Here is a 26,009-nt window from a genome sequence, read left to right as displayed (position 1 = left end):
GCGTCATGAGATTGGCCTAAAATGGGTGAGAAATGACAATAGTGAAGCATATGCAGATTAAATTAAGGCAATGAAGTTAATATAAAAGCACAAAAGGGGCAAAGGTCTAGGCCGTGCAGCAGTCTCTACAATTGATCATAATTGTGAACTTACTTAAAAATTAATTTGGAAAACCAACATTCGTCTATTCATACCCACATATGGCATTAACACAAAATTTTAGAACGAGCCATTATCTTACAGTCATGGGATGAATAAAAGCATTACGGAACGTGGCACTAAGAATACAATGCCAAGTATCTACCGTCGTACAATCTTGCATCTAGGACTCTATGTGTGGCTGGCTTGGAGGGCTGACGTATCCTGTTCTCGACCGTATTGTCTACTGTTTTAATCACGTATATTCAAGAAGTGGGGATAGATAGAGAGAGGAAGTTTGCGGCGTGATGTTCATACACACACAAACAGTTTTGTTGCTGCAGGTTAGTTATTGGCGACAATGGCGACCCCGCAGCAGATGGCACAGTGTTTGGAATAGTTGATAGAGGCAACAGCTGACATTCAGGTCCTGATGAATTTCCGGACACGTTAAAGAACCACGCCACTACCATGTTGGATCATCTGACAATGGTGCGCGAATGCTGAAGGAATCGGGAAGTATCATGAAGGGAACGCGTTCTGGGCATTCGAGTACGAGTGATGCAGATGTGGAACGGGTGCAACAAGCATTTATACAGACCCCAAACAAACTAATCCGTCAAGCGTCTCGACAGTTGTAGTTATCACCAACCACGGTGCACAGAGTGCTCAACAAAAGAATGAAGCTTCAGGTCTAAGAGGTGCAACTGCTGCATGCACTTCAACGTGATGACAAGTCAAAGCGCAGTCTGCAGCTGACAGACTGAATCGCATCGTCGATGACACAAACTAACTGAAAAAGGTGACGTTCACGAATGAAGCCTGCTTTTATGTGCCCAGGAAGGTAAATGGACAAATTGTTAGGATGTGGGCTCTGAGAATCCCCGACTTATTATTTGGACATATTGAAACAGTTTGCTTTCCACAGGTTTAAGAACTGAAACCCGACATAATGCTGCAGGAAGATGATACTTCTCCTCAGTGGGCCTCGAACGCTAAGAAGGCTTTGGACGACACATTTCCAGCTCGCTGGATTGGCAGAGAAGGACTCATTTCCTGTCCCACAAGGTCTCCAGACATACCCCCACTAGGCATTCTTCTTTGGGGCTTTGTGGAGGACGCTGTGTATCATCTCGCCTCGGAAGAGCATCTGCACGCGTTAATGACGACATGCTAGATCCGACATACAAGGAACTGGAATATCACTTAGACATCCTGTGTGCTGCTGATAGCATTCACATTGAACGGTGTTAAACAGTGTTAAAACTTGAGGTGTGTGTGACATTATGCCGCAAACCGCGGCTTTCTAACTATACCCATTTCTGAAATATTTGTGATGAAAGTTGTAAAGATCATTTTGAAACACTCTTTATTTCTTCTCCTGTTGTTTCGGCTGTTAATCGTACAAACATCTTCAAATGGTTTTAATTCAGTCGTCGAGTCGCCTTGAAGATGCCTGTGCATTTATCAGCTGAAACATCTAATATATAAATATTGCTGTCCCAGATGCACGCCCGCGAACTGATTTAATATTCAATCTGACAAGCAACTGTGTACACTATGGCAGCGAGCTGTACTAAAATTTGACAGATTGGTCAGAGGTATTGATTGGCTGTATTCCCATCAGCACTTCCGGTATCTCATACTTAAGTAAAGAGCAGCTTCATGTTTAATTTCTATAGTAATATGATAATCAAGACATTCGGATTTTCTGTAGTATTATAAATGATTACTGCCCAAACTAAGAACGAGCGCTGCCTGTCGCTTGCAAACCATTACAGTCTTTTCTGTCGCTGATTTGGAGACGCATAAGCAGGCCAGGAAACGGAAGTAGTTCATTATAAACCTACCTCTCGAAAGTAATGTCACAGCATGGGAATAGCAAGTACGTTAGACATCTTCTGCCAGAAAGAAGTGCATTGATACGAATGAGGAAATGACTTACGACCTAGTGACATTCACACTGAGGTAACTCCAGTGCATTCAAATATTCTGGTCTATAGCAAGGCACTGTGCTGGCGTCCTCTGTGCGCCGACTAAGAAGCAACCGTACATACTACAGAGGTTGCACGGTTGCATCTCCCGCAGGCGGAAAGGCTACGCCTTGAAAGACATATCTCGAATTTTTAGTACATGAGACGGATAGATTATTGCAGCGGTCGATTGGGCAGTGTGATGTGTGTTTCCCAAAACATGTATTCCTTCAGCGTAGTATAAAGGAATTTATATATTGAAAGAACGTCTCATTTCTGATTGCAAATGCAAAACAACTAGCCGGCCGGGGTGGCCAAGCGGTTAAAGGCGCTACAGTCTGAAACCGCGCGACCGCTACGGTCGCAGGTTCGAAACCTGCCTCGGGCATGGATGTGTGTGATGTCCTTAGGTTAGTTAGGTTTAAGTAGTTCTAAGTTCTAGAGGACTGATGACCTTAGAAGTTAAGTCCCATAGTGCTCAGAGCCATTTGGACCAAAACAACTACCTACTATTTCTTGTGATACTGTAATAACAAAACGCAAATAGGGAATAAATAACAAAAAGCTTACATATCACCATGTAAACAGAGGGATGCTGAATAAGACCACTTTGTCTGTTAAGAGGGGCGTGAGTCAAATCTTTAAGCACCGTAGCAGAATCTCATCAAAAAAACTCACACGTAACCCACAGAAATTATGGCACGAATGGAGACTGTTAGTGGCACAAAACTTAGCGCCTAGGCACTCAACGATGGGACGGGAATCGTATCTGAGAGTAGAAAAGCAAAAGCAGAACTGCTGATCGCCGTTTCCAACTGTTCGTTTTCAAAGTAGAATACGCGAAAGACTGTGCCCTGTGGTTCGAAAGAAGCACAGATCATGTAGCTCTACAAGAAGGGCAGAAAAGTGACTCACAACACTACCGTCCAATTTCACTGACGACCGGTCTGTTGGTGAACCCTAAAACTTATTGTGAGTTCAAATACAGTGAGATGTCTCGAACAAAACGACCGCCTCCATTCCAGCCAGCGTGGATTCCGAAAACATAGATCATACTAAACACAACACGTGCTTTTTCACATCGAGTACTGAAAGACCACACAGATCGAGTCAGTTAGCTCGATGCTGTATTTCTTAACTCTCTAAAACATTTTATTACTGACCACACCAACGCTTATTAACAAAAGTGCGAACTTATGGATTATCAGAGAAAATTATGTCACGATTGAGGATTTCTTGCTAGGGAGGATGCAGAACGTTTTTTTGAATGGAGAGTCATCCCGCAAAAGTAGAAGTAAGTTCAGGCGTCTCCCAGCAAATGGAGCCTTTGCCGTTCAAAAATGGTTCAAATGGCTCTGAGCACTATGGGACTTAACTTCTGAGGTCATCAGTCCCCTAGAACTTAGAACTACTTTAACCTAACGAACCTAAGGAAATCATACACATTCATGCCCGAGGCAGGATTCGAACCTGCGACCGTAGCGGTCGCGCGGTTCCAGACTGTAGCGCCTAGATCCGCTCGGCCACCAAGGCCGACCTTTGCCGTTCGTTTTGTATATTAATAACCAGCGTACAATATTAATACTAACCTCAGATTAAACTGAGATGATGAATGTCGTGGTATATCTACTAATATCTAGTCGAACCTTCTTTTTCCCGGAGTAGTGCAGCAACCCGACATGGCATTGACTCAAAAAATCGTTGGAAGTCCCCTGCAAAAATACTGAGCTATGCTGCCTCTAAAGCCGTTCGAAATTGTGAAAGAATTACCAGTGCAGCATTTTGTGGACGAACTGACCTCTCAATTAAATCCCATTAATATTCGGTGGGAACTTGGATGGCCAAATCATTCGCTTGAATAGTCCAGAATGTTCTTCAAACCAACTGCGAACGATTGTAGGCTATTGACACGTCTCACTGTCATCTACAAAAACTCCATTGTTGTTTGGGGACATGAAGTCCACGAATGGCTGCAAATGGCTTCCATGTAGCCGAACATAACCGTTCCCATTCAATGATCAGTTCAGTGAGACCTAAGGACCCATTCCATTCCAAGTAAACAAAGCCCACGCCATTATGGAGCCACCATCAACTTTCGGATTAATAATTTTACTTAAATCTCGGATTGCCTTGTTGGCAACGTGGCCCCATGGCTTCTGTGCCACTGTCCTAACTGATACGTTTGTCGCACGCTCCACACTAATTTCTGCGGTTATTTCACACAGTGTTGCTTGTCTCTTAGCACTGACAACTCTATGCAAACGCCGCTGCTCTCGGTCGCTGGTATTCTCTGCACACTCCTTATGCTGTGGACCTCGGAATATTGAATCCTCTAACGATTTCCTAAATAGAATGCCCCATGCGTTTAGCCCCCACTACCATTCTGCGTTCAAAGTCTATTAATTCCCGTCGTCGGCCATAATGACGTCGGAAACCTTTTCACATGAATCACCTGAGTACAAATGATAGTTCCGCCATCTCTATATGTGCAAATTTGTACCCTATGAGTTTTGCCACCTCAGTGCCTGCAGTTATCAATAATGACGCACTAGCTGAAAAAAAAACTGCACAAATTTGCACTCATACACTGATAAGATTTCAACGTGTTGCAAAGATTGGCAACTTAATTTTAATGTACGAGAAAGCAAAATTATCTGCTTCACAAAATGAAGATAAGTATTGTCATATGACTACAATATCCGTGAGTGAAAATTAGAATCTGTGAAGTCATACAAAGACCTGGATGTAACAATTTCTATGGATATGAACTCGAATGTTCACATAAACTCAATCGTAATTAAAGCAGGCGGCAGATTTTGGTACATTATATTGTACTAGGAAAATGCAGTCAGTCTGTAAAAGACGAGGCTTATAAAACAGGTATGCGTACCATCTTAGCATTTTCTGAAATGAGTGTGAGCCATAACAAATAACATCAATAAAAAGGAAAGCAATATGACAGGGTTGGCTGAAAGGCCCCTAAGGGCAGGTTGAGCACCCTAACTGGAACGCTTTTTCCTGTCCGTCACACACACTGGCCTTTTCTTTCGCGATGTATGAAATTTGTATGTTAATTGTACCTGATTCTTGTAGATGACTGTAATGGGCGTGTGTGTAGCGTTGTGCCTACTTTTCTTTGTGTGATGATGAGAGAAATGAGATGATGAAAGGCAGTGCCGGCACACAGCCTACTCTTAAACAGCACCAAGTGGGCCGCCGGGCCTTGACGTCTCCATCCGATAGACGACGCCCGTCAACAGTCTGACATGTCCTCAGTTCACGAGACTCTGGTAAGAGGTTTAAAATTCAAATCAGGACACTGGCGCAAAGCCTGGTAATCAGGGCCTTTGCGCCACCACCCCTCCTCCGCTTCGCCCGAGCGGCAAAGGGAAAATTGTCAACAGATCGTAACGTACCCGAGTGGTAACTCAACTCACCCAAGCACAGGCTACGCCTGGCAATGCGTAACTTCGGCGACCTGACGACAACCGTTGTATTAGACGAGGCAAGGATGTTGGCGAAGTAATAACAGGATACATTGAATGAATCAAGAAAGGGCAGCGCCGATGGTCACAGACATGTTTGTCTCACTGGTTTGCGCCACGGAAATACCGAAAAAGCCGGCACTGGTAGACGTTTGCGGAAGCTGACTTCTGAAAACAAATATTACGCGAAAAACCTCGGAATATGGTCCGGTCCCCTACGTGTCGCTCTGCCATGTACTTCAGAGTGGTATTTAGAACATGTTTATGTCTCTAGATATAATGAAACAACCACGAAGGAAAAACCAGTAGTCGTGATGGCGTAAAACTACGATCGCCCGACGTCACACCAGCGGCTCGTTTACAAAACTTCATGGATGCATCGTCTTGAAACGACCAGTCCATATCTTCAAGTATCAAGCATTTTAAGGACCTATTTGAACAGTAGGATTCAACATACCTCCAGAGCTCGGTCAACCATTTGCCTAGTCGATATCATGGTCACTTAGTTGCACGTCCAAAAGCTGTAATTTTTATTGTACTTTTGTAGTTTGCGGGCATGTTTGTTTTAAAACTACAGTCTTCATTCTCAAATGTTAAATGACAGTTATTTTCTCAATAAAGACCACATGGGGTAGATATAATCTTCTTACACAAATTTTCAGATGTTGTTGCTAGATTACTTGACATTAGGAAACTATGGTCTCCACTCCGTACCAAGTTACTGCATTTCTTTACAGATTGAAGAGTGACGTCTAGAGGTCTGCAAAACTTTTCTTCAACATTTTATGACACTTTTCCTGGATGAAGCACCATTTACACCTTAAATATGTGTGTCATTTGAAGACTGAACATCGGCACAAATTGTACCCGTTCTTTCAAACGCCTTAATACACATTTTGGATATCGAGCAGTTGTCCTTGACGGCCATTTTCTGTAGCCATCTTTGTCACTAAATTTAATTCCGATATATAGTATTTACTTTGTTTTCACTGTTGTCCATAAACAATTATGTTACTAAACATTCTCTACAGGATGGCAGTATTCCAAACTAATTATAGATACGTACTAATTATTAACGCCACAGCACCAACAAACGATAAAAATTAGAAAATATCTGAAAACATAGACAAATCTTGAAATGCTATAGATACCAGACTCGTAAATATCTTGATATACAACATTAAATTCTTACTGGATGCGCATTCGGGAGGACGACGGTTCAATCCCACGTCCGGCCATCCTGATTTACGTTTTCCGTGATTTCCCTACATCACTTCAGGCAAATGCCGGGATGGTTCCTTTGAAAGGGCACGGCCGATTTCCTTCCCCATCCTTCCCTAATCCGAGCTTGTGCTCCGTCTCTAATGACCTCGTTGTCGACGGGACGTTAAACACTAATTTCCTCCTCCTCCTCTTACTGGATGATTTTAATGCATACAGTGGAAGGCAAACAAGGGTTTAGAAATACTGATGGCAACTATATGGCACATGAAAACAATAACAAAAATTGGAAACGGTTTGTTGAATTGTCAGAGAACAACAATCTTCAGGTAATGTCCACGCATTTGCGGCACCTGTCCAGAAAGCAAAGAACGTGGCGATCAGTTAGTTCACCAACAGGAGAATTTCAGGCAGGCTACTATATCTCGAAGGAGTCTAGAAATAATTAATGTCAGTATCAAAATTGAGGTAGACAAATACTATGTTCCAGTTAGAAAGTTCAAACCTACGCATCCTAACTAAAAGAGCAACTCAACAGCTATGTCAGGACTCAAAGCAAAGAAACTAAAGGAAAAAAGGATTCAAAGAGTTAGCTCGATCAGTAAAAAAGTAACAAAATACAGGTAGTTGGTACAGGGAGCAAAGTAAATACCACGCATGATGGTGGAATGTTAACTATGAACATTCATTGAAGGGTCGTGTAATTGCTTAAAGAAAGTACAGTAAATCTATGAAAAAAGAAAGGGAATACATAAAACGCAAACAACATAAATAACAAAGGAAGTACTCAGTAAGAAGTGGATGGACAGAAGGGAACAAGATAGAACACAGAGAAGGAAGTATTACACAGGTGACTAATTATCATGGAATGTCATTACTCTCAATAACGTAGGAGATCTTGTCACTCTCCAAGTTAAAACGACTAGGACAACAAATGGACGGCAACTGAGAGAATATTACGGAGTATTTCGAAGAAGTAGGTGAACAGTAGAATAAATAAGAATGTGATATATTATTAACATATTATATGCTGAGATGAAGAGAAAATGTATCTGTCGTTGTATATTTTCAATAGTATATGCTTTAACGTGTATGAGGTGCATTATAGTCAGTCGTGGAGAGGTATCGTCCCTTCATTGATGGTAGATGTGGACACTAAAATTTTATTATGCGGTAAAGAAATTAATGCTGTAGTAATACGTTTGGTCAGTTACATTGGCTACATAGAGATAAAGGATTTATTGTTACTAACGGCGTATGGATAGCGTTCGTTTATTCTGTGATTTCTTTTCTAATCTGAGTGTTGTATTTTGTATTTTCATGACAAGGTACCGCAACGAGCCATAGTTTTTCGATACAGTAGCGATTGATACCGGTGAGACTGTGTCTGTTTTGCTGAGACGATAGTGTCGTACTGTATCTGCATCTACATCTACATCAAACGTCGCAAGCCTTTTTAAGATGCATGGGAGAAGGTACTTCTGGTAGCACTAAGAGATCACCCCTTCCCTGTTCCACACGCGATTGGGGCGTGAGAAGAATGACTGTCACCAAGCCTCCGTCTTAGCTTTAATTTCTCGAATGTTCTCGTCATGGTCATTTCGCGATATGTATGTTGGTGGAAGTAATATAGTGTGCGATTCTTCCCGGAAAGTGCTCTATCGAAATTTCAATGGTAACACCCTCCGCGATGCACAGCGCCTCTCTTGTAATGTCTGCCACTGGAGTTTAAGAACGTCTGTAACACTCTCGAGAAGACAAAACGATCTTGCGACGAAATGCGCCACACTTCTCTATCTCTTCTATCAGTACTGCCTTGTAAGAATCCCAAACTGATGAACAATACTCAAGAATCTGTAGAAGGAGTGCCTTGTGAGCCACTTCTTTAGTAGACGAATTACATTTCCTTAAGATACTTCCTGTGACTCTCAGTCTGGCACCTTCTTTGCTTACTAGTTGTTTTATGTGGTCATTCGATTTAAGGGTACACTGGGTAGTCCTAGATATTTTACGATAGATACTGTTTCCAGCAGTTTCTCATCAATGGTGTAGTTGTGCAGTAGTGTCTTTCTTTTTCTTTGTATCCACAATCATCTTATTTATTTACGTTCATTATCAACTGCCCCAGTCTGCACCATACATTAGGCCTCTGTAGGTAATTTTGCAAGTCGTTACTGTCTTCTGGCGTTGCTACTTTCGAATACACAACCGTATCACCTGCGAACAGTCTTAAACGGCGTCCGACGTTTTCTGTTAGATAATTGACATACAATGTAAACAGTAACGGTGTTAAGCGACAATATTTTACCATCATACATTTAATATTCTCTTAAATTTAAATTCATATTAGATCACCGTTTACGATACACAATCGGATGATGAGTCATTTCATTCACTGGCCGACACTGGCTAGCACCATGTACTAACAATTGCTGTAATAATGCACGTTTGGGAGTTAATTGGAGCTGAACACTGACAGGAAAGGCGAAGTAGGCCATGCGTTCTTCAAAAGCCACTGTCAGCTAAAGAGAGGCTGGTATTGCTAAAAGTGGAGTAACTTTTATTTTAAAACATTTTTATGTATTACCCCTCTCGTGAAAAAGTAAGTATCAGACCTTCTCCCCCTAGTGTGTTATCACCCATCTTGATAATATCGGTAAGAAATGGCACTTTTTTCAGTTTCCCCTTAGTAACTCGTTTCCAGTCTGTTTTAGGCAGAAATATGCCATTATCAGTTTCAAAGAGCGTTAAATTTCTTACAAGTTTCGCATATAACCAGTTGGAAAATTCAGAACAGCTATGGAGAAACGAGACTACGAACATCTTCAAAAATGTCAAGAAATCGCGAAACGTTTGGTATGTCATTGGCTTCGCATTAGTAACTTTTTCTAGTCCAGTTTTGCGCGCTACACATAAGAACCAGTGTAGTAGATGATTTAATTTCCTTGAAGATTCATACAAAATATTTGTAGTTACTCCCTATAAACACCGTCCAAACAGACTTCGGAAGGCCCAACGGTACCGACCAGCCGCCGTGTCATCCTCAACCGATAGGCGGCACTGGTTGCGCATATGGAGAAGTTTGTCGTCAGCACACCGTTCTCTCGGCCGTTGTCAGTTTGAGTGACCGCGGCCGCTACTTCTGAATCAAGTAGTTCCTCAACTGCCCTTACAAGGGCTGAGTGCACACCGCTTGCTAACAGCGCTCGGCGGGCCCGGAGGGTGGCCATCTAAGTGCTGGCCAAGCGTTAAGCGCTTAACTTCGGTGATCTGACGGGAAACGGTGTTACACTGCTGCAAAGAAGTTGGCAGTTACTCTCTATACATGTGGGGAAATGCTGCGTCAACAATTTTTGTGAAAGTTGACTCTAAATTGAAAATATCATCCTCAGTCAAAAATAGTATTCCTGAATATAATATCATCTTTAAGCCATTATGTATACAATATGTAAACGTAGTTCATGAGAGTCGTGTAATTTTTGGGGAATAAGTATTTCTGAAAAAGAAGAACACAAATTTTCAATATTTTATCATATTTCAACAAACTACAGTTTAAAAATAGTGCTTACATTTTATCTTCTTCCATGCTGAATTCAACCTCTGGTGGATTAAGACATGATTCGAATCTACAATGAACACATACATCGAACCACAGAGATGCTTGGAGTAACGTACACGATCTCACTCTATGCCTGAAATGTATCTTCCCCATTCAAGGTGTTGATCATGAAGTCGGCATTATTAAATGTGAATTGACAGAATGCATTCCTCTTGAGGCATTCATCCGGGTGAAGCGCAACAGGTACCTCAAAATTTGAAACCTCATCATAACTGTAAGAAAATCCCAGTGGTGAAAACATATTTACGGGAATTTGTGATCCAAATCTTTTGTATAAATAACTACCAACTCCAGTGAGAAGTGATAGCAAAAATGATCATTATCTTACTATGGATATCACTGAATGCGACAATGCCACACACTTTTTCCTCCAACAATCCAACTCGCCTCTTTTGTGTTTCAGATCCACACTTTTGCATGAAATAAAGTAAAGAAGGTGGTATCACAGATTCCATACATTCAAGGAAGTCAATTGAAGATGTATACCTGCTGTTGTCATGAACGTGAGAACGAATATCTTCTACAAATTTGTCAGCTGCAGCCTTGAGGATTCGAATGTGGTCTTCTTCCAATTTACTTTTCCTTTTCCTGAACCAGTTATTATTGAGAATCTTGAAACATAAAAATGGTGTTTGGCAACGTGAGTTAGCCAGCATATCATCTCCATTATTTTAAGTACTGTTTTTATGGTTCTAATGTTCGGACGAATCTCTCCTTCAGTCTGATTAATCAAGTCTTGAGATGGAAACTGACACTCTTCAGACTTCTCTTCCAAATAGGAGAAAATGAATTCCTTTGCTTCATCGCAGTAAGTACTCTACTGTACAGTTTTTGTAGCATTATTAATGGTGTGCTTCATCACCTACTACTACATCAGTTCCCTCACGTAAGGTGGAAATGCGCTGAAGAACTTCCTGTGGCCATTGATCCCTTCGTGCATTGACAATATTGAGAACTGATTATTTCATGGACAGTTTTTTCACACAAAACACTCGATTGCGTCTAGCCAAAGGGAGTCTTCTTCCGTTTCTCCTCAATGTAGAAAATTACTGCAGAGAATGCAGTAATCCTTGAAATTGAAAACGTTCATTCAACGATGTAAGTAACGGTCAAGGCGCAGGCTGGGAAACCTCTTTCGGACGTAAGTTGCTGTCAGCTTGTCATTATTATATCTCGTTAGGTGTGAAGAATGAAATTGGACTTCGTTCACACTATTTACTAAATCAGAGCGTGCTGTAAGTTTATGCCTTGCACTCGACTCACGTAGTGTATTTACACCTCTCTCTTTCACTAACAACATTTCACCTTCACCTAAACTTTCAGCACAGATAAAGCACACACCCCGATATGAATCTGACATTTCGAAAGAAAGAGCACATTCTACAATACAGCACGAAAGTGCATTCACTGAGGTTAAATAGTAATTGACAAACTTTTCAAAACTCCAAGGGCTGTTCAGTGGAAGGGGGGATGCTGGAGAGGGAATAAAGTGATATATGATGGCTTAAAGATGATATTACATCCAGGAATACTATTTATGACTGTGAATGGTATTTTCAGCTTCAAGTACACTTTTATTAAAATAGTTAACGCAACATTTCTCCTCATCTATAGGGAGTAATTAGAATTATTGTGTATGTACCTAGAAACAAATTAAATCCTCTACAGTACAGTACATTGTGTGCATTAAAAAAATTATTAACGTGAAACCACTGACATTTCTAATGTTTTACGCTTTTTGACATTTTTGTAGATTTCCACAGCATCGTATCTCAGTAGATGTTCTAAATTTTCCAACATGTTCTGTACGAAACATGGAGAAAATTTAACCCTCTTTAAAACTGATACTGATATCTTTTGCCCAAAATGCAGCTGAAGCGAGCTACTCAGAAAAGACTGAAGGATGTGTCATTTCTTAGCGGTTTTTTCAAGTTGGTGGATAGCACACAAGGGGGAGATGGTTTAAAACTTCAATTTTTCGTGAGAGGGGTAATACATACGACATCCATGAAAATCAAAATTACTCGATTTTTTTAAATCAAGCCCCTTTTTCAGAGTTATCTCTACTGGGCTGAGAGACTTGTGTTCTGCAGAAGTGGACATTTACTGTCCTAAGGGAGAGCGGAGGTTGGAGGCAGAGGTTTACAATGCTGGAGGCGACAGACCTCCCGTAGTGTGGACTGAGCAGGCGGGAGGTTCCTGTCTGGTGGACCAAAAAATTTCAGACTATCGTAAATGAAGAAATAACATCGGGAGCAAACAAGGCGAAAGATATCCCTTTTAGTGCGAAGGAAAGAACGGGATCACAAGTGATGGTCACGAATTGAATTTTCTCATGGGAAGCACCACGGCACTCTTCCTGCTGAATAGAAAAGATGAGTTTTTTATTGGTGGAGTAGGGAAGGGAAATGGGAACTTCTAGAAAATCTTGTAAAAGGAGTACAAACTTCAGGTGGCTGGCTGGCAGACTCATGATCCATTTAATGGCAGGTAATGTTTTTGCGATGGCCCCTGGAAATCATTGCCTGAGGGCAAATGTAAACGCAAGGTGTGCAGTAGGAAGTGGGGTGTGGCATGGAGATACACTTCCCTCTGGGGCTCGACTGAGGGCACTTTCGCGCCGCGATTAGCCGAGGCCCATTCCCCCGGGGGATCGCTCTAGAGATTTCGCTGGTGAGAGAAACAAGGGGGCATTTTACAAAATTTTGCTTTCTACACTGAGAGCGCGTGAAGTCGTGTCTCTGTGACAGACATTTTATTCAGTTTACCCGGGTGACGAGTCTTCAGCTCTCTATGGAGTCTGACACACACTGAAATGCTTCTTAACGGGAGACTACTTGGTTGGAATTTCTGTTTCTGGCTAGTGAGCAAATGTAAATCTTGAATCGTAATTTCAGCACTAGGAGATTGTGGTCGGCACATTGTATCCTCTGTGTAGGCAGAGAATTGCAGGTACGCCACGTACGTCAACTGCACAGTGGCCAATGCCCCAGTGAGCAGATCATCGGAGCAGTACAGTTTCTGTCTGTACTTCAGTACGTGATATGCACACTTTGGCTTGGCTTATAGCGAAACACTCACAGTAAATGTGTTGAGTTCCATTTGCTGGTCCACCGAGCGCTGTCAGAAAATACCAGCCCGGAGGTTACCCTCCGGTAATCAGTATCATTCTACTTGTGGTTCAAATGGCTCTGAGCACTATGAGACTTAAATTCTAATTCTAAGGTCATCAGTCCCCTAGAACTTAGAACTACTTAAACCTAACTAACCTAAGGACATCACACACATCCACGCCCGAAGCAGGATTCGAACCTGCGACCGTAGTGGTCACGTGGTTCCAGACTGTAGCGCCTAGAACCGCTCGGCCACACCGGCCGGCTAGTCTACTTGTGTTTGACTAATAAAGGGGAGGAGGAGAGAGGGGAGGAGATGGGGTTTGATCTAAAGAAGGTCAAACATACTTTGCGCTAACCTTAAAATTACATTAGGTATAGACTCTGACACTGTGTACTTCATATTTATACAATTCTTCACTCTCTATATGTTTTCTGAAAATAAATAGTCTACGGTACCCACGTTGTGATTCATTCTAGCAGCATTCCGATAGGAATGACGGGTATGATATGTTAAACTGAAATGCAGAAAACTAAAACACGATACTTATGGAAATCCCTAGGTATAAGTTGTTAACGCCAGGGTCATCTTAATCATTTGTTGTGTCAGAATTCCACCGTGGAGACAATATTAGGAAATCACATATACACACGATATATGTTACAAACAATACGGGGGATTGTAATGGTCTTATCAGACTTCCTTGGGGTACTCCGGATATTACGTTTACGTCTGTCGATTTAAGAGCGATGTGTTGAGTTTTGACTGTAAGGAAGCCCTGGCTCCTGTCGCAAATCTGGCCCGATATTTGCTAACTTCGTTTTTTTTTTCCACTAAGTGGGAGTGCGGAACTGTGCCAAAGGCCAGGCCATCGTCTACAGCGCTACGGATCTCATGAAGGAACAGAGCGAGCTGAGTTGCGGAAAATCTCTGTTTGCGGAATCGGTGTAGATTTTTACAGTTGTAGATGCAGTCCGATCGCCTGACGTTTGATTAGCCGCGGCTGTACTTGCAGGTGTAGTGCTCGGCTCACCTGCAGCACCTCTGCAGAGAAGAGCAGATCTCCTGCGTGCAGCTGTGCGCGGTGCAGCGGCAGCCAACGCAGCGGAGGTGGCCGGTGGGGTTCGCCCTGCAGGCGCACCGCCGCTGACGTCACCGCGCGGCCCACCAGTTCCTCGCGTCGCTGCCCCACCACCTGGCAACGCGATCAGGCAGCCACCGTCTCACCTCTTCACCGCAGCAAGCCTCACACGTACAACAGTTGACTTTCAGAATATTTACTGTGAGCATGTGCCACGGCAAGGTGAGAACTAGAAATGTTGATATTTTTAAAAATATCGTGAATCCGATATATCGATATTTAAAATAATGCTATTATCGACGCTCGATATATAAAAAAACGTATTGATGTATCGAAGAAAACATATCTACGGACCAGCCTATAAAAACATCGGCTGCAAATTGTAAACATATTGCCAGTTTTAAAGCTGTATATTTAAGTACTACTTTATTATTTATTAGATATTCTGTACTTCAACAAGCTAGGAGCCTGCCTATCCCCCTTAGAGCAAGAACTGAAAGGAAAACGATACACATTCTCGCTTGGCGATAACCATTTTGCTAACAATGGTAACAGCAAGTAAGTGGTACAATAAAAGGTGTCCTTCGTAACATATTGGATCTGTCTGGAACACTTAATGACGACTTCCCTGTTTTTTAATTTCTGCCAACGCCAGTGACCTAGAAGTCGTAATGTCAAAATTGCGCGGTGTAGTTAAACGTTTTAGTTTCTGTTGGTAGCGCCGAGCACCGATTACATCAGCATTTCCCCCCACACGTCTCTACTCACCGCAAAGGCCAATCTTGTCATTTAGATTTTTGTTCACCATTTTCAAAAATGGCTCTGAGCACTATGGGACTTAACATCTATGGTCATCAGACCCATAGAACTTAGAACTACTTAAACCTAACTAACCTAAGGACAGCACACAACACCCAGCCATCACGAGGCAAGGAAAATCCCTGACCCCCGCCGGGAATCGAACTCGGGAACCCGGGCGTGGGAAGCGAGAACGCTACCGAATGACCACGAGATGCGGGCTCATCATTTTCAGCAACTGTTTTAGAAGAATGCTGATATGAAGAAATAGCACACTTTTTAACGCAACAGTTTTGCTATTTCTTCACATCAGGAATCTTGTTATTCAATTCACACCGCACCCACCCCCAGTACAATCGGCCTTCTTCTTTGTGTCACCTATATTTGCTTCACACAGTCAAAGAGAAACACTGGACATGATGGAAGCTCAAAAAGTAGTAAACTCCTTCACCGAGTGAAAGTACAATTATGTTCTACTTTAATTTCAAAAGGACTGTTTCAAATGTTACCAAAAATAACGAAAAAAATATAAAATAAAAATATCGACGCTCGATGTTGCCACTTCTATATCGAAATATCTTTATACTGTAGAATAAAATATCGACTATGTAGATATCGGGAGTTTTGGGAGGAACATCGATGTATCGTTATATCGATATTTTTCAACAGTCTTAGTGAGAAATATAGTGTAACTAAATATCAAGATAGTCACACCACGTCTCCTACCGCTAAGTTTGCTGCTAATCATATGTCTTATGTATTCTACGAGCATAATGTTAGGTATTTAGTAAGATTGTCTATATTGTTTGTGGTTTTCTAAAGTTGGAATTGTGTATTTAAGAGGTTAGTTAGTGTCCGTTTCATGTCGTGATCGCACATTAACACTACGACGGCAGCATTTTCCGCCTAGCCGCCAAGCCAGAGCTGACTGCTATTGTCTACCAAGCGAAAGCCATCACGCGGTAGAAGCTCATGTCGGCCTGTGTTGACCGCTTATGGTCAACATCGATGTTATGGTAAACTACGTTCTAATAAAACACTCCGTTGAATATGAGAAGGGATTCTATTATCAATCAAGAATTCTAAAGTGAATGTCTGTGTGGAAGTAGCAAATCGAATTTGCATCTGATTTCCTCATGAGAATCTGCAATTCACAACAAAACAGTCTAGATCGCAAGGCACGTATACTATTATTATTATTATTATTATTATTGTTATTATGTAATGATCGAAACCGATCCCCTTGTCATTAACGTGCCTTACGATCTAGACTGTTTTATAATTGATTAAAAATAGTGCATTGCGATCGCAGACTTTCTCCATCAATGTTTTGAAACATAATTTTCCTTAGGAGAAGACTGATACTTTTGATCATTGAATTTTGTTGAGAATATTGAAATTATTGAAGCTTGAAGTGAGAGAAGAGATAGTTCCCCGAAAGTCAACTTCTGAAAAGCCACGGGACTTTTTTTATAGGTACATAAGGAAAAGCCCCAACATGCTATAACAAAAATTTAAAACCAAAGATAACAATTGTTAGCGCGGTCGCTATAGGCGTGGATAAAGATATATTTAGCTACGCCGGAAGGCGAATAACAAATGAAAATAAACTCCTTTCAATTTTTTGTCAATTAGTAGAGAGACTCTGTCTATAGTTCTCGTGGAGAGAAGACGTATATTTTTTAAGGTATGTGTGGTAGGCATTTGTGTTGTCTGAATAATAATTATTATTGGAACAAAACCAAGGAGCTATTCAGTTATCTCCCGCGCAATACGTAAACGTCATGTCACGAGTGCTGCCTGTGTATAAGGAAGAAGTCCGATAAATGAAAATTACATTACCTACACGGTCAAGAGTGATAAGTTTTGCGGCGTCGGAAGAAGAAGCACCTAACATGAGTGTGTAGATCTCGACTACATGGAAGTAAGTTCACGTTAAAAGGAACTCAAAAGAGAGAAACTATAAAAATCAAAAATTTGGACATTAATCGAAAATAATTGATTTCCATTAATCTCTTTATTTATTTACCCTTTATTATTACAATATTTATATACAAATTTGCACATATTATGAAGCTGGTGCTATGCAAATGGTTGAATTTTTTAAACTTTCTGCCGGCCGCGGTGGTCTAGTGGTTCTAGGCGTGCAGTCCGGAACCGCGGGACTGCTACGGTCGCAGGTTCGAATCCTGCCTCTCGCATGGATGTGTGTGACGTCCTTAGGTTAGTTAGGTTTAAGTAGTTCTAAGTTCTAGGGGACTGATGACCACAGAAGTTGAGTCCCATAGTGCTCAGAGCCATTTGAACCATTTTTTTAAAACTTTCTGGCAGATTGAAACTGTATGCCGGACCGAGACTCAAACTCGGTACCTTTGCCTTTCGCGGACAAGTGCTCTACCATCTGAGCTACCCAAGCACGATTCACGCCCCGTCCTCACAGCTTTACTTCTGCCAGTATCTCGTCTCCTGGGGGATGTTTCCAGGTCCAGAGTTCGGCCCGGCACACAGTTTAAATCTGCAAGGAAGTTTCATATCAGCGCACACTCCGCTGCAGAGTGAAAATCTCATTCTGGGTTGAATTTTTGCCTCTCTCTACTTCCGATCTAGTAGAAAGTTAATTTGGTTCAAATGGCTCTGAGCACTATGGGACTTAACATCTATGGTCATCAGTCCCCTAGAACTTAGAACTACTTAAACCTAACTAACCTAAGGACAGCACACAACACCCAGCCATCACGAAGCAGAGAAAATCCCTGACCCCGCCGGGAATCGAACCCGGGAACCCGGGCGTGGGAAGCGAGAACGCTACCGCACGACCACGAGATGCGGGCAGAAAGTTAATTTAACCAAGTCATTGAAGTAGTTCAGATTCGTTCTGGCATCCCATCTGGAAGGGAAGTCTGAAAGCGTCAAGCTGACTTATTATAAGTACCTGATTTAAAGGTTTTGACAAGACGGCTGCTGATGTTTATATAACAACATCCAAAACGGGGTTTCAGGGGGGGGGGGGGGGGGGAGCAAGTGTAGTGCCACGAAATTACTCCGCTAGGTACAGAGACGGTGGGTTTTTATTTCATCATTAAGTAACTTGAGCTGCGGAATAGTTATGTTTATATATTTCGTTCAGATGGATAAATTGGAACGCCGTCATAAGGTTCATTCTTTTGGATGGTTCATTACCATCTAAAATTCATCCAAAGTTGGCGAAAGCTAATAAAGAGCATGACCCCTCATTTTTGACAGTTACGAAACGAATGGCTCAATTTATTGGTAAGTGACTTTCTCATCCACGTAAATAACGGATGAAAACATCGAGAGAGTGCACAATACCAGACTCGACGTTGGATCATGGAGGACATGTGATACAGTTGAGTGCATATGCACATCAGAGGAAACAGCACTGTAATTTTACGTGAAAAATTAACTAAAAGATAATTTGTGCAAGTGTGCAGCATTTATTCAATTCTGATAAAAAGTAACTGCGGCATCGAATTTTTCTGCAATACTTGAACCATTTTAAAAACGAGTCAACTGATTTTGTATGTCATTTGTTCATTGTAGAAGATGAGAGATGGGCTCATCATGCCCCGCCAGAAACGAAACAATGGACGAAAGTGCCGATTTTACCTCTTGGAAACAGTGACGCCAATAGGTTCTCGGTTAGATAATTGATTCTCCACCTATCAGTTACCTGCAAATAGCACAATAAGAACTAGTGCAAAGTACACATGTCTTTTGGACCGAACGCTTGGAAAAATACTTAAGAAGACGCCTGGACTTGTAAAGTGGACTACCAATATTCATGGGACAATGCACCTGTCCACAAAAGTGCTATAAACGAATTTGTGGCTGAACGGCGTTTTGTGTCCAATAGAAAGTTTATGATAGTCTTATATAGATGTGTTGCTTATCTTCCAAATTATCGCTTTAAGAATATGGAATGTGTTTTACTCGCTGCAAAAACATTCAAACAAGTCCATTGGCTTTGAATGCAAATACCTCAAAAATCTATTTTTGGCATTAAGAATTATAGCTGCTGACTTGTAGCGGGAAGAAAATTTCCTTTCTCGAAATATTCCTTTTTCTTGAATCATGAACAAAGGAGTCATATAACGTGTGCAACGCTCTCCTCTTTGCTGGATGAAAGAGCCTTTTGATTTACTTTGATTCTTATAATCACTACAAATGTTAACAGCTATACTGCTTTGCGTAAAGCTGCTGCAGTAGAGGAACAAGAAATTATCCATGAGTGCTAAAGGAACGATGAGAGTATATGACACGTGAATACTGCTGTTTCGTGTCTCTTACAATTACATTTTATTACAACATTAGTAAGTAGACAAATATATCTGCTACGGTCACAGGTTCGAATCCTGCCTCGGGCATGGATGTGTGTAATGTCCTTAGGTTAGTTAGCTTTAAGTAGTTCTAAGTTCTAGGGGACTGATGACCACAGCTGTTAAGTCCTATAGTGCTCAGACCCATTTGAACCATTTTGAACAAATACATGTAATTAATGATCCTGCTGTTGTTTTCTGAAAACTTTATCCGTTGCCACGACATAAGAAATATGGTTCAGAAGACAATACTCGTAAAAAAAACCTATACCGGATCAGTTGTTGCCCCAGTCAACAAAAAAGCTACATCGGTTGCCAAGCTGTCACGATGTAAGCCTAATGTCAAAATTACGATAGAGTAAAAGCTGGGAACCAGAACGAAAAATTCTCCCACCATAGCACAAAAAAGGTGATATGTCCTAGGCAGAGTTATGGGTGTAAAAGACAGGAACTAGCTTTTCGACTTATCTGGCAGCTTCAAAAACATTTAAATCAAAACATCTTGACATATTCGTATTGCTTTACGAGTTAAACGTACTTTCTCAGAACAGTGAGCTCCCTTAGCAACAGCCGGCCGCGGTGGTCTCGCGGTTAAGGCGCTCAGTCCGGAATCGCGCGACTGCTACGGTCGCAGGTTCGAATCCTGCCTCGGGCATGGATGTGTGTGATGTCCTTAGGTTAGTTAGGTTTAAGTAGTTCTAAGTTCTAGGGGACTGATGACCACAGATGTTAAGTCCCATAGTGCTCAGAGCCATTTGAACCTTAGCAACAAGTTGAAGGCACATCTGTATCATGCAATTTATAGGCTTAAGTCCCTGATCCTGTGTTCAAAATCCTTAAGATTCGCTAGCCATCGTATATAATATTGTATGGCTAAAAAAAAATTTCTGGGGGATATAATTTCTGATGGTGGATTTGTTCCTGGGGGGAGGGGGGGGGGGGGAGTACGGCGCTAATTTTTTTTTTTTATTTCTGGGTGAGGGAGGGAGTTTACTTTTTTCGTGCAGGGATCATTTCTCCCTCAAACCCACCCCATATTACGTATATGGTGTGTGGTGTAATAACAAATAGACACAAATGTATGTGCTTCTGGAGAGTGGGATTTATCTATAATAGGAAGTATCCAAGAGTGGAGATGCATCTATAACAGTAAGTACCCCAAAATGGGGGATGCATGCACTTTAAACTTTAATGACACGCTGTGTCATAATGCACGACATGACAAATGCCATGTAGGATGACATGTGTCATTTTATACGACATGATATCATGTATCACACTACTTTAATTGACATGACGCATTATATTACATGCCATGAATACTAATACCAACAAGTAAAAAAGCACGAATCCGTCAAAATGTTTTAATTTAAATGCCTTCGAAGCTGACAGATTAGTCGAAAAGCCAGTTCCCTACTTTTACATTCCTAATTCTGCCCAAGACATACTCGTCTTTTTTGTGCTGTGACAGGAGCATTTGTCGTTATCGTTAAAATAAAAGCCAATGACATGTGCTGTTCAGACTTTCCCGACATAATAATTGGTTCAGTGGTTCACGGGCGTCGCGTCGGATATTGTTATGTCAGTTGCACAATATTTCAACGAGACAGCTGCTTACTGACGTGTTGCTGCAGTGGCTTACCAATATATGTGCTTACTCACTAGAAATGCGTAGGCGCCCAGGAGTGGGATTATAACGTCATCGTAGACGAATCCTAGCGGACGTCGACATCCAGAGCACCATGCCGAAGAAACGAGCAACGGTCTACGCATGCTTGTCGCGGGAAAAACGCGGCTGCAAGTCGCAGCCCAGCGCGCGCGACCAGTTTGTTGGCGCCCAGACTAAGTTTTCTGACTTCGATTCTCCGTTACTCATACTTATTTTGACTGCTTCCTTAATTATGGAGTCGCAATTCTTGGAAGTGGACTAAAGGATCTTTGTCTTTTCGTATTAATGCTATGTCCCGTGTCAAGACAGTGTTCAGAAACAGCAGGCTTTTCTGGCTGACCTAATTTGGTGTGACGTCGATATTTTTCTTATCTATCTTTAACAGCGCGACTCGTTTGGCCAATGTTTGGTTTCCCACACTTGTGGATGATTTTATATTTTCCTGGTCTCCTTAGACCTAGGTTATCTTTAATAGATCACAGAATCGTTTGCACTAGCCCTGGAGGACGGAAGATGTTTCTTGAATAGCCTGTCGACCTTAAGGGACACGCTATCAGCATAAGATAGGAATATCATCCCCGTAAAGTTCTTCTTACCTTCTGGCTGTTCTTGACTTTTAGGGCGCGCCGATTGAAATGCATTTCGAATCTCTTTCTCAGAGTACCTGCCCTGGACAAACACAGAGCGAAGTTGGGTAAGCTCTCAAGGACTGAGAAAACCCTCTGATCGAAATGGGATGGGTGATGGCAGCTCGTAGCTCGTAGACATAGGCCAGCATGAGTCGGAACACGTGATCCAAGGAAAAGTTTTCTTTTCTATGGACAATCACATCCAAGAACGGGAGGTCTGGATTTTTCTCCACTTCTGGTGAAACAGATACTCGGATGGAAGGAGTTATGGTGTTCCAGAAATGAAGGAAGCCTTACTGTCCTATGTGACCATACCACAAAGGTGGTATCTCCAGAAATATTAAGGTTTCAAAGCCTCCGCTTTTGTCCTCCAAGTCTTCCATAGAAAGGTTAGCTACTAGGGGAGACAAAGGGCCGCCCCGTAGCAACACCATCAGTTTTTTTCAAAATATTGTTCGTTAAATAAAAATTAAGTGGAGGTCAAGTGTACGTTTGAAAAGATGTATGATGTACACAGCCGCCGACGACATGGGGCCTCATGGGGCCCAAGCCCCCTCAAAAATTCGTTTATGTGGGTGGAGCCCCCCCCCCCCCAATAATTTAATAAAGTTATTAGTTATATTATGCTTTGTAAAATCACAAAATTATGTTGGATTTTTTTTATTTTCCTTGTTTGACGATAGTTGCCTTTTAAAATACGTTCAGTAATGAGTTAAAACAAATAATCATTACGGTAGTAGGCAGTTTAACTGAAAACGAGTGGTGTGAATCATGGTAGTGTTACGGTGCTGCGGGCACACTTACAATTTGTCCCGGTGCGCAAACCTTCGGGTAAAGTCTGGCGCCAGCGGGTCTGCGCTGCAGCCGCGGCGACATCAAAATAACTGGAGCAGAAGCGCCTGGAACCCTGTGCCTCGCGTCGCCTTGACGCTTCGAGACATTATGACGCCGCGGCTATATAAAGCCGACCCTGCTGTCGCAGTCATTCAGTGTGGATAGTTTCGTTCAGTGCATGCTGCAGACGTGTTTAGTGTTCCGACTTTCAGGTCTAGTGGATTATTCTGTATGACTATATTTTATTCGTTTACTTCAGTCTCTTAGTGTATTGTGAATTAAGTTTCCAGTGGATAAATTTGTCACCAAAAAGGCGAGCTTGGAAGCTGATGATACTGCAAGTCAACCTTCAACAATTATTGTTTCATCAATTGCTTCGTCATCTTAAGGCGAAAACCGTTCACAGCCGAAACATGGACAATCCGGTAAGGGAATATAATTTCAGAAGTCTTGGATGATCAAATATACATGGTTAGAATATGAAGCATCTACCAAAAAAGTTTTTTGCAAATCTGGCAAAGAGGCAGATGCTGAAAATCTGTTACAATTTTCTTCAAAAAAAGAAGTTGCATTTACTTCCATAGGGTTTTCTAACTGGAAAAAGGCTTCAGAAAATTTCCGTCTTCATGAAAATACGTTTACTCATAAAGAAGGTGTTCTGAAACTAAATTCTGTCACTAACCGAAGTGTGGCCTCCCAATTGAATGCACAGTTAGATAGTGATATGAAGAAAGTCCGTTTAGCTCTTGAGACAATTTTTACTACCGTGCAATTTCTATGCCGACAAGGACTATATAATAGAGGGAACTAAGATGTAAACTCAATTTTTTTTTCAATTGTTGGAACTCCGAAAGAATGGCTCACCTGAGTTTAAAGATTGGTTTTAGGGCGTTTGCGGTATAAGTGGACGTCCCACGATATTCAAAACGAGATCTTTGATCTAATAGGAAAGTCCGTGTTGAGAAAGCCATTGGCTTCAGTCAAGAAGACTGAATATTTTTCTATTATGGTTGACGAAACAAGTGATTCTTTGATTCACGAACAAGTGTCATTATGTATTTGTACTGTCGATGATTCCTTAATCATCAATGAAGACTTTATTGGGTTATACGAGACACCCAACACTGAATCACAAACTCTGTTTAGCGTTTAAAAACATGATTTTGCTCGTCTTGAATTGTCAATGGATAACTTAAGAGGACAGTGCTAAGATGGTGCCTCGAATACGTGAGATAAGTTCAAAGGATTAAAAAAAGTTAGTTTTGGATATACAACCAAAATCACGTTATGTGCACTGCACTGCTCACAGTCTAGACTTGGCAGTTGTAGACAGTCTCCGCCATCTTACGTCTATGAGGGATATTATGGCTTTAGCCAAGGACTTAATAAACACCTAAGGGAATTCAACAAAAGGATGGGACTTTTCCGATACATACGTTGTGAGAGCGCCAACGACCAAGCTGGTCTACGACCTCTTTGCCCGACTCGGTGGACTATGCCAGCTTCTGGTATTTTGAGAATACTGAAAAACTTTCAAGAACTTCTAGCGTTTTTGGAAACATTTTCTGCAGAGGACAAAACAGAGGCAGGTTACAAATGTGCAGGCTATCTTGAGTCAGTGTTACAATTCAAGATTTACTTCTTTTTACGTCTTTATTGCCATGCAAGGAACCCAGTAGAGAATGTCAATGAAAAAATTCAATACCCTCATCTAGGTGTTGCTGATCTGGGAAAATATTTGAGGGCTTCATTCGTACATTGAATGGAAGGTTCAAATGGCTCTGAGCACTATGGGACTTAACATCTGAGGTCATCAGTCCCCTAGAACTTAGAACTACTTAAACCTAACTACCATAATGACATCACACACATCCATGCCCGAGGCAGGATTCGAACCTGCAACCGTAGCGGTCGCGCGGTTTCGGACTGAAGCGCCTAGAACCGCTCGGCCACCGCGGCCGGCTTGAATCGAAGGCCTGATAGTTTTGAACACTTTTGGGAATTGTGTTTAAAAGAAAAATCTTCACTAGAGTTGACGATCCTTCACTTCCTCGGAACTGAAGTATACCAAAGAAGTATGAAAACAACGAAGCCAGCTCACCACACACTTTCAAAGCCCCAAAGGAATACTACAAAGCTATTTACATTGAAGTTTGTGAAATGGTGCAATCTTGCATTACTGAGTTGTTTACTTCAATTGGACTCACGCAGGTCATTGCAGTTGAACAAGAGTGCTTGGGTTTAGTAAACAGAGGTGAAACAAATTTAGAAAAATCAACTGAGTTTTTCAAAAATGACCTAGACATTGAGAGACTGCGCTTACAGTTGAATATGTTCGGCGATATCGCTAATAAAAAACAACTGGTCTTAAAAAAACATGCGTGATGTAAGGAAGTACATTACACAAGTGCCTGCAGTTGGAGAAATGTTATGTGAAGTAGTGGAGTGAATTAAGCTTCTCCAAGTAGTTCCAATCACGACAGCAACAGCAGAACGGTCATTTGGCGCCCTTAGGCGACTGAAGTCATATCTCCGATCAACAATGGGACAGAAGCGATTGAACAACTTGGCTGTTCTTCATGCCCACCGAGATGTTTTGGAAGAATTGGATATCCGACCAGTCATCAACGACTTCATATTCAGTAATCCAATCAGGCGGTCGACATTTGCACCTTTGTAAAGACACTCTAGCCCTAATAATGGCATTTAGAACAATACTAAAATCGTTATAAAATAGAGAATTAAATACATACATAATATCAAATTTTCAGTTTAGAAATATTAGTGCTAGTTTATTATTGTATTACTATAGTACTTTACTCGTTATTTTTAAATACTTAAATATTTTTAGGGTGTAAGACCCAATTAACACCCGCTATTTACATACGTTTTGACCGAAAGTATTAGGCATACTGTATTAACTCCATTAACTGTATTAAAGCATTAACTTTGAGATATTGTTTTATTTAATGAACCCTGAGCCTTATTCAAAGTAACTTTAAATTAGTTATTTCACTTATTAATCAAATTGCTATTACTGTGCGGCAGCAATATTTTATGTTTTACTCTTTTAATGATAGTTTAGGATTTATTTAAATATAATTTCAGTCT

At 41.4% G+C, this 26,009-nt stretch overlaps 1 protein-coding gene across 1 annotated transcript in view; it reads right to left on the bottom strand.

Moving 5' to 3' along the window:
- Nucleotides 1-22,076, bottom strand: part of LOC126433992 (otoferlin-like) — a 168,888-nt gene extending 146,812 nt beyond the window's left edge. The window contains exons 1-2 of the mRNA XM_050090452.1: nt 22,032-22,076; nt 14,584-14,745 (exon numbers count right to left, since the gene is read on the bottom strand). Coding sequence (XP_049946409.1) covers nt 14,584-14,745; nt 22,032-22,076 — 207 coding nt within the window. The remainder of the gene's footprint in view (nt 1-14,583; nt 14,746-22,031) is intronic.
- Nucleotides 22,077-26,009: the final 3,933 nt, after the last annotated feature.

Source organism: Schistocerca serialis, chromosome 1 (genome assembly GCF_023864345.2).
Source record: "Schistocerca serialis cubense isolate TAMUIC-IGC-003099 chromosome 1, iqSchSeri2.2, whole genome shotgun sequence".
Classification (NCBI taxonomy): domain Eukaryota; kingdom Metazoa; phylum Arthropoda; class Insecta; order Orthoptera; family Acrididae; genus Schistocerca; species Schistocerca serialis.
The sequence above is the reverse complement of the archived record's forward strand: the minus strand, read 5'-3'. Positions and strand labels throughout refer to the sequence as shown.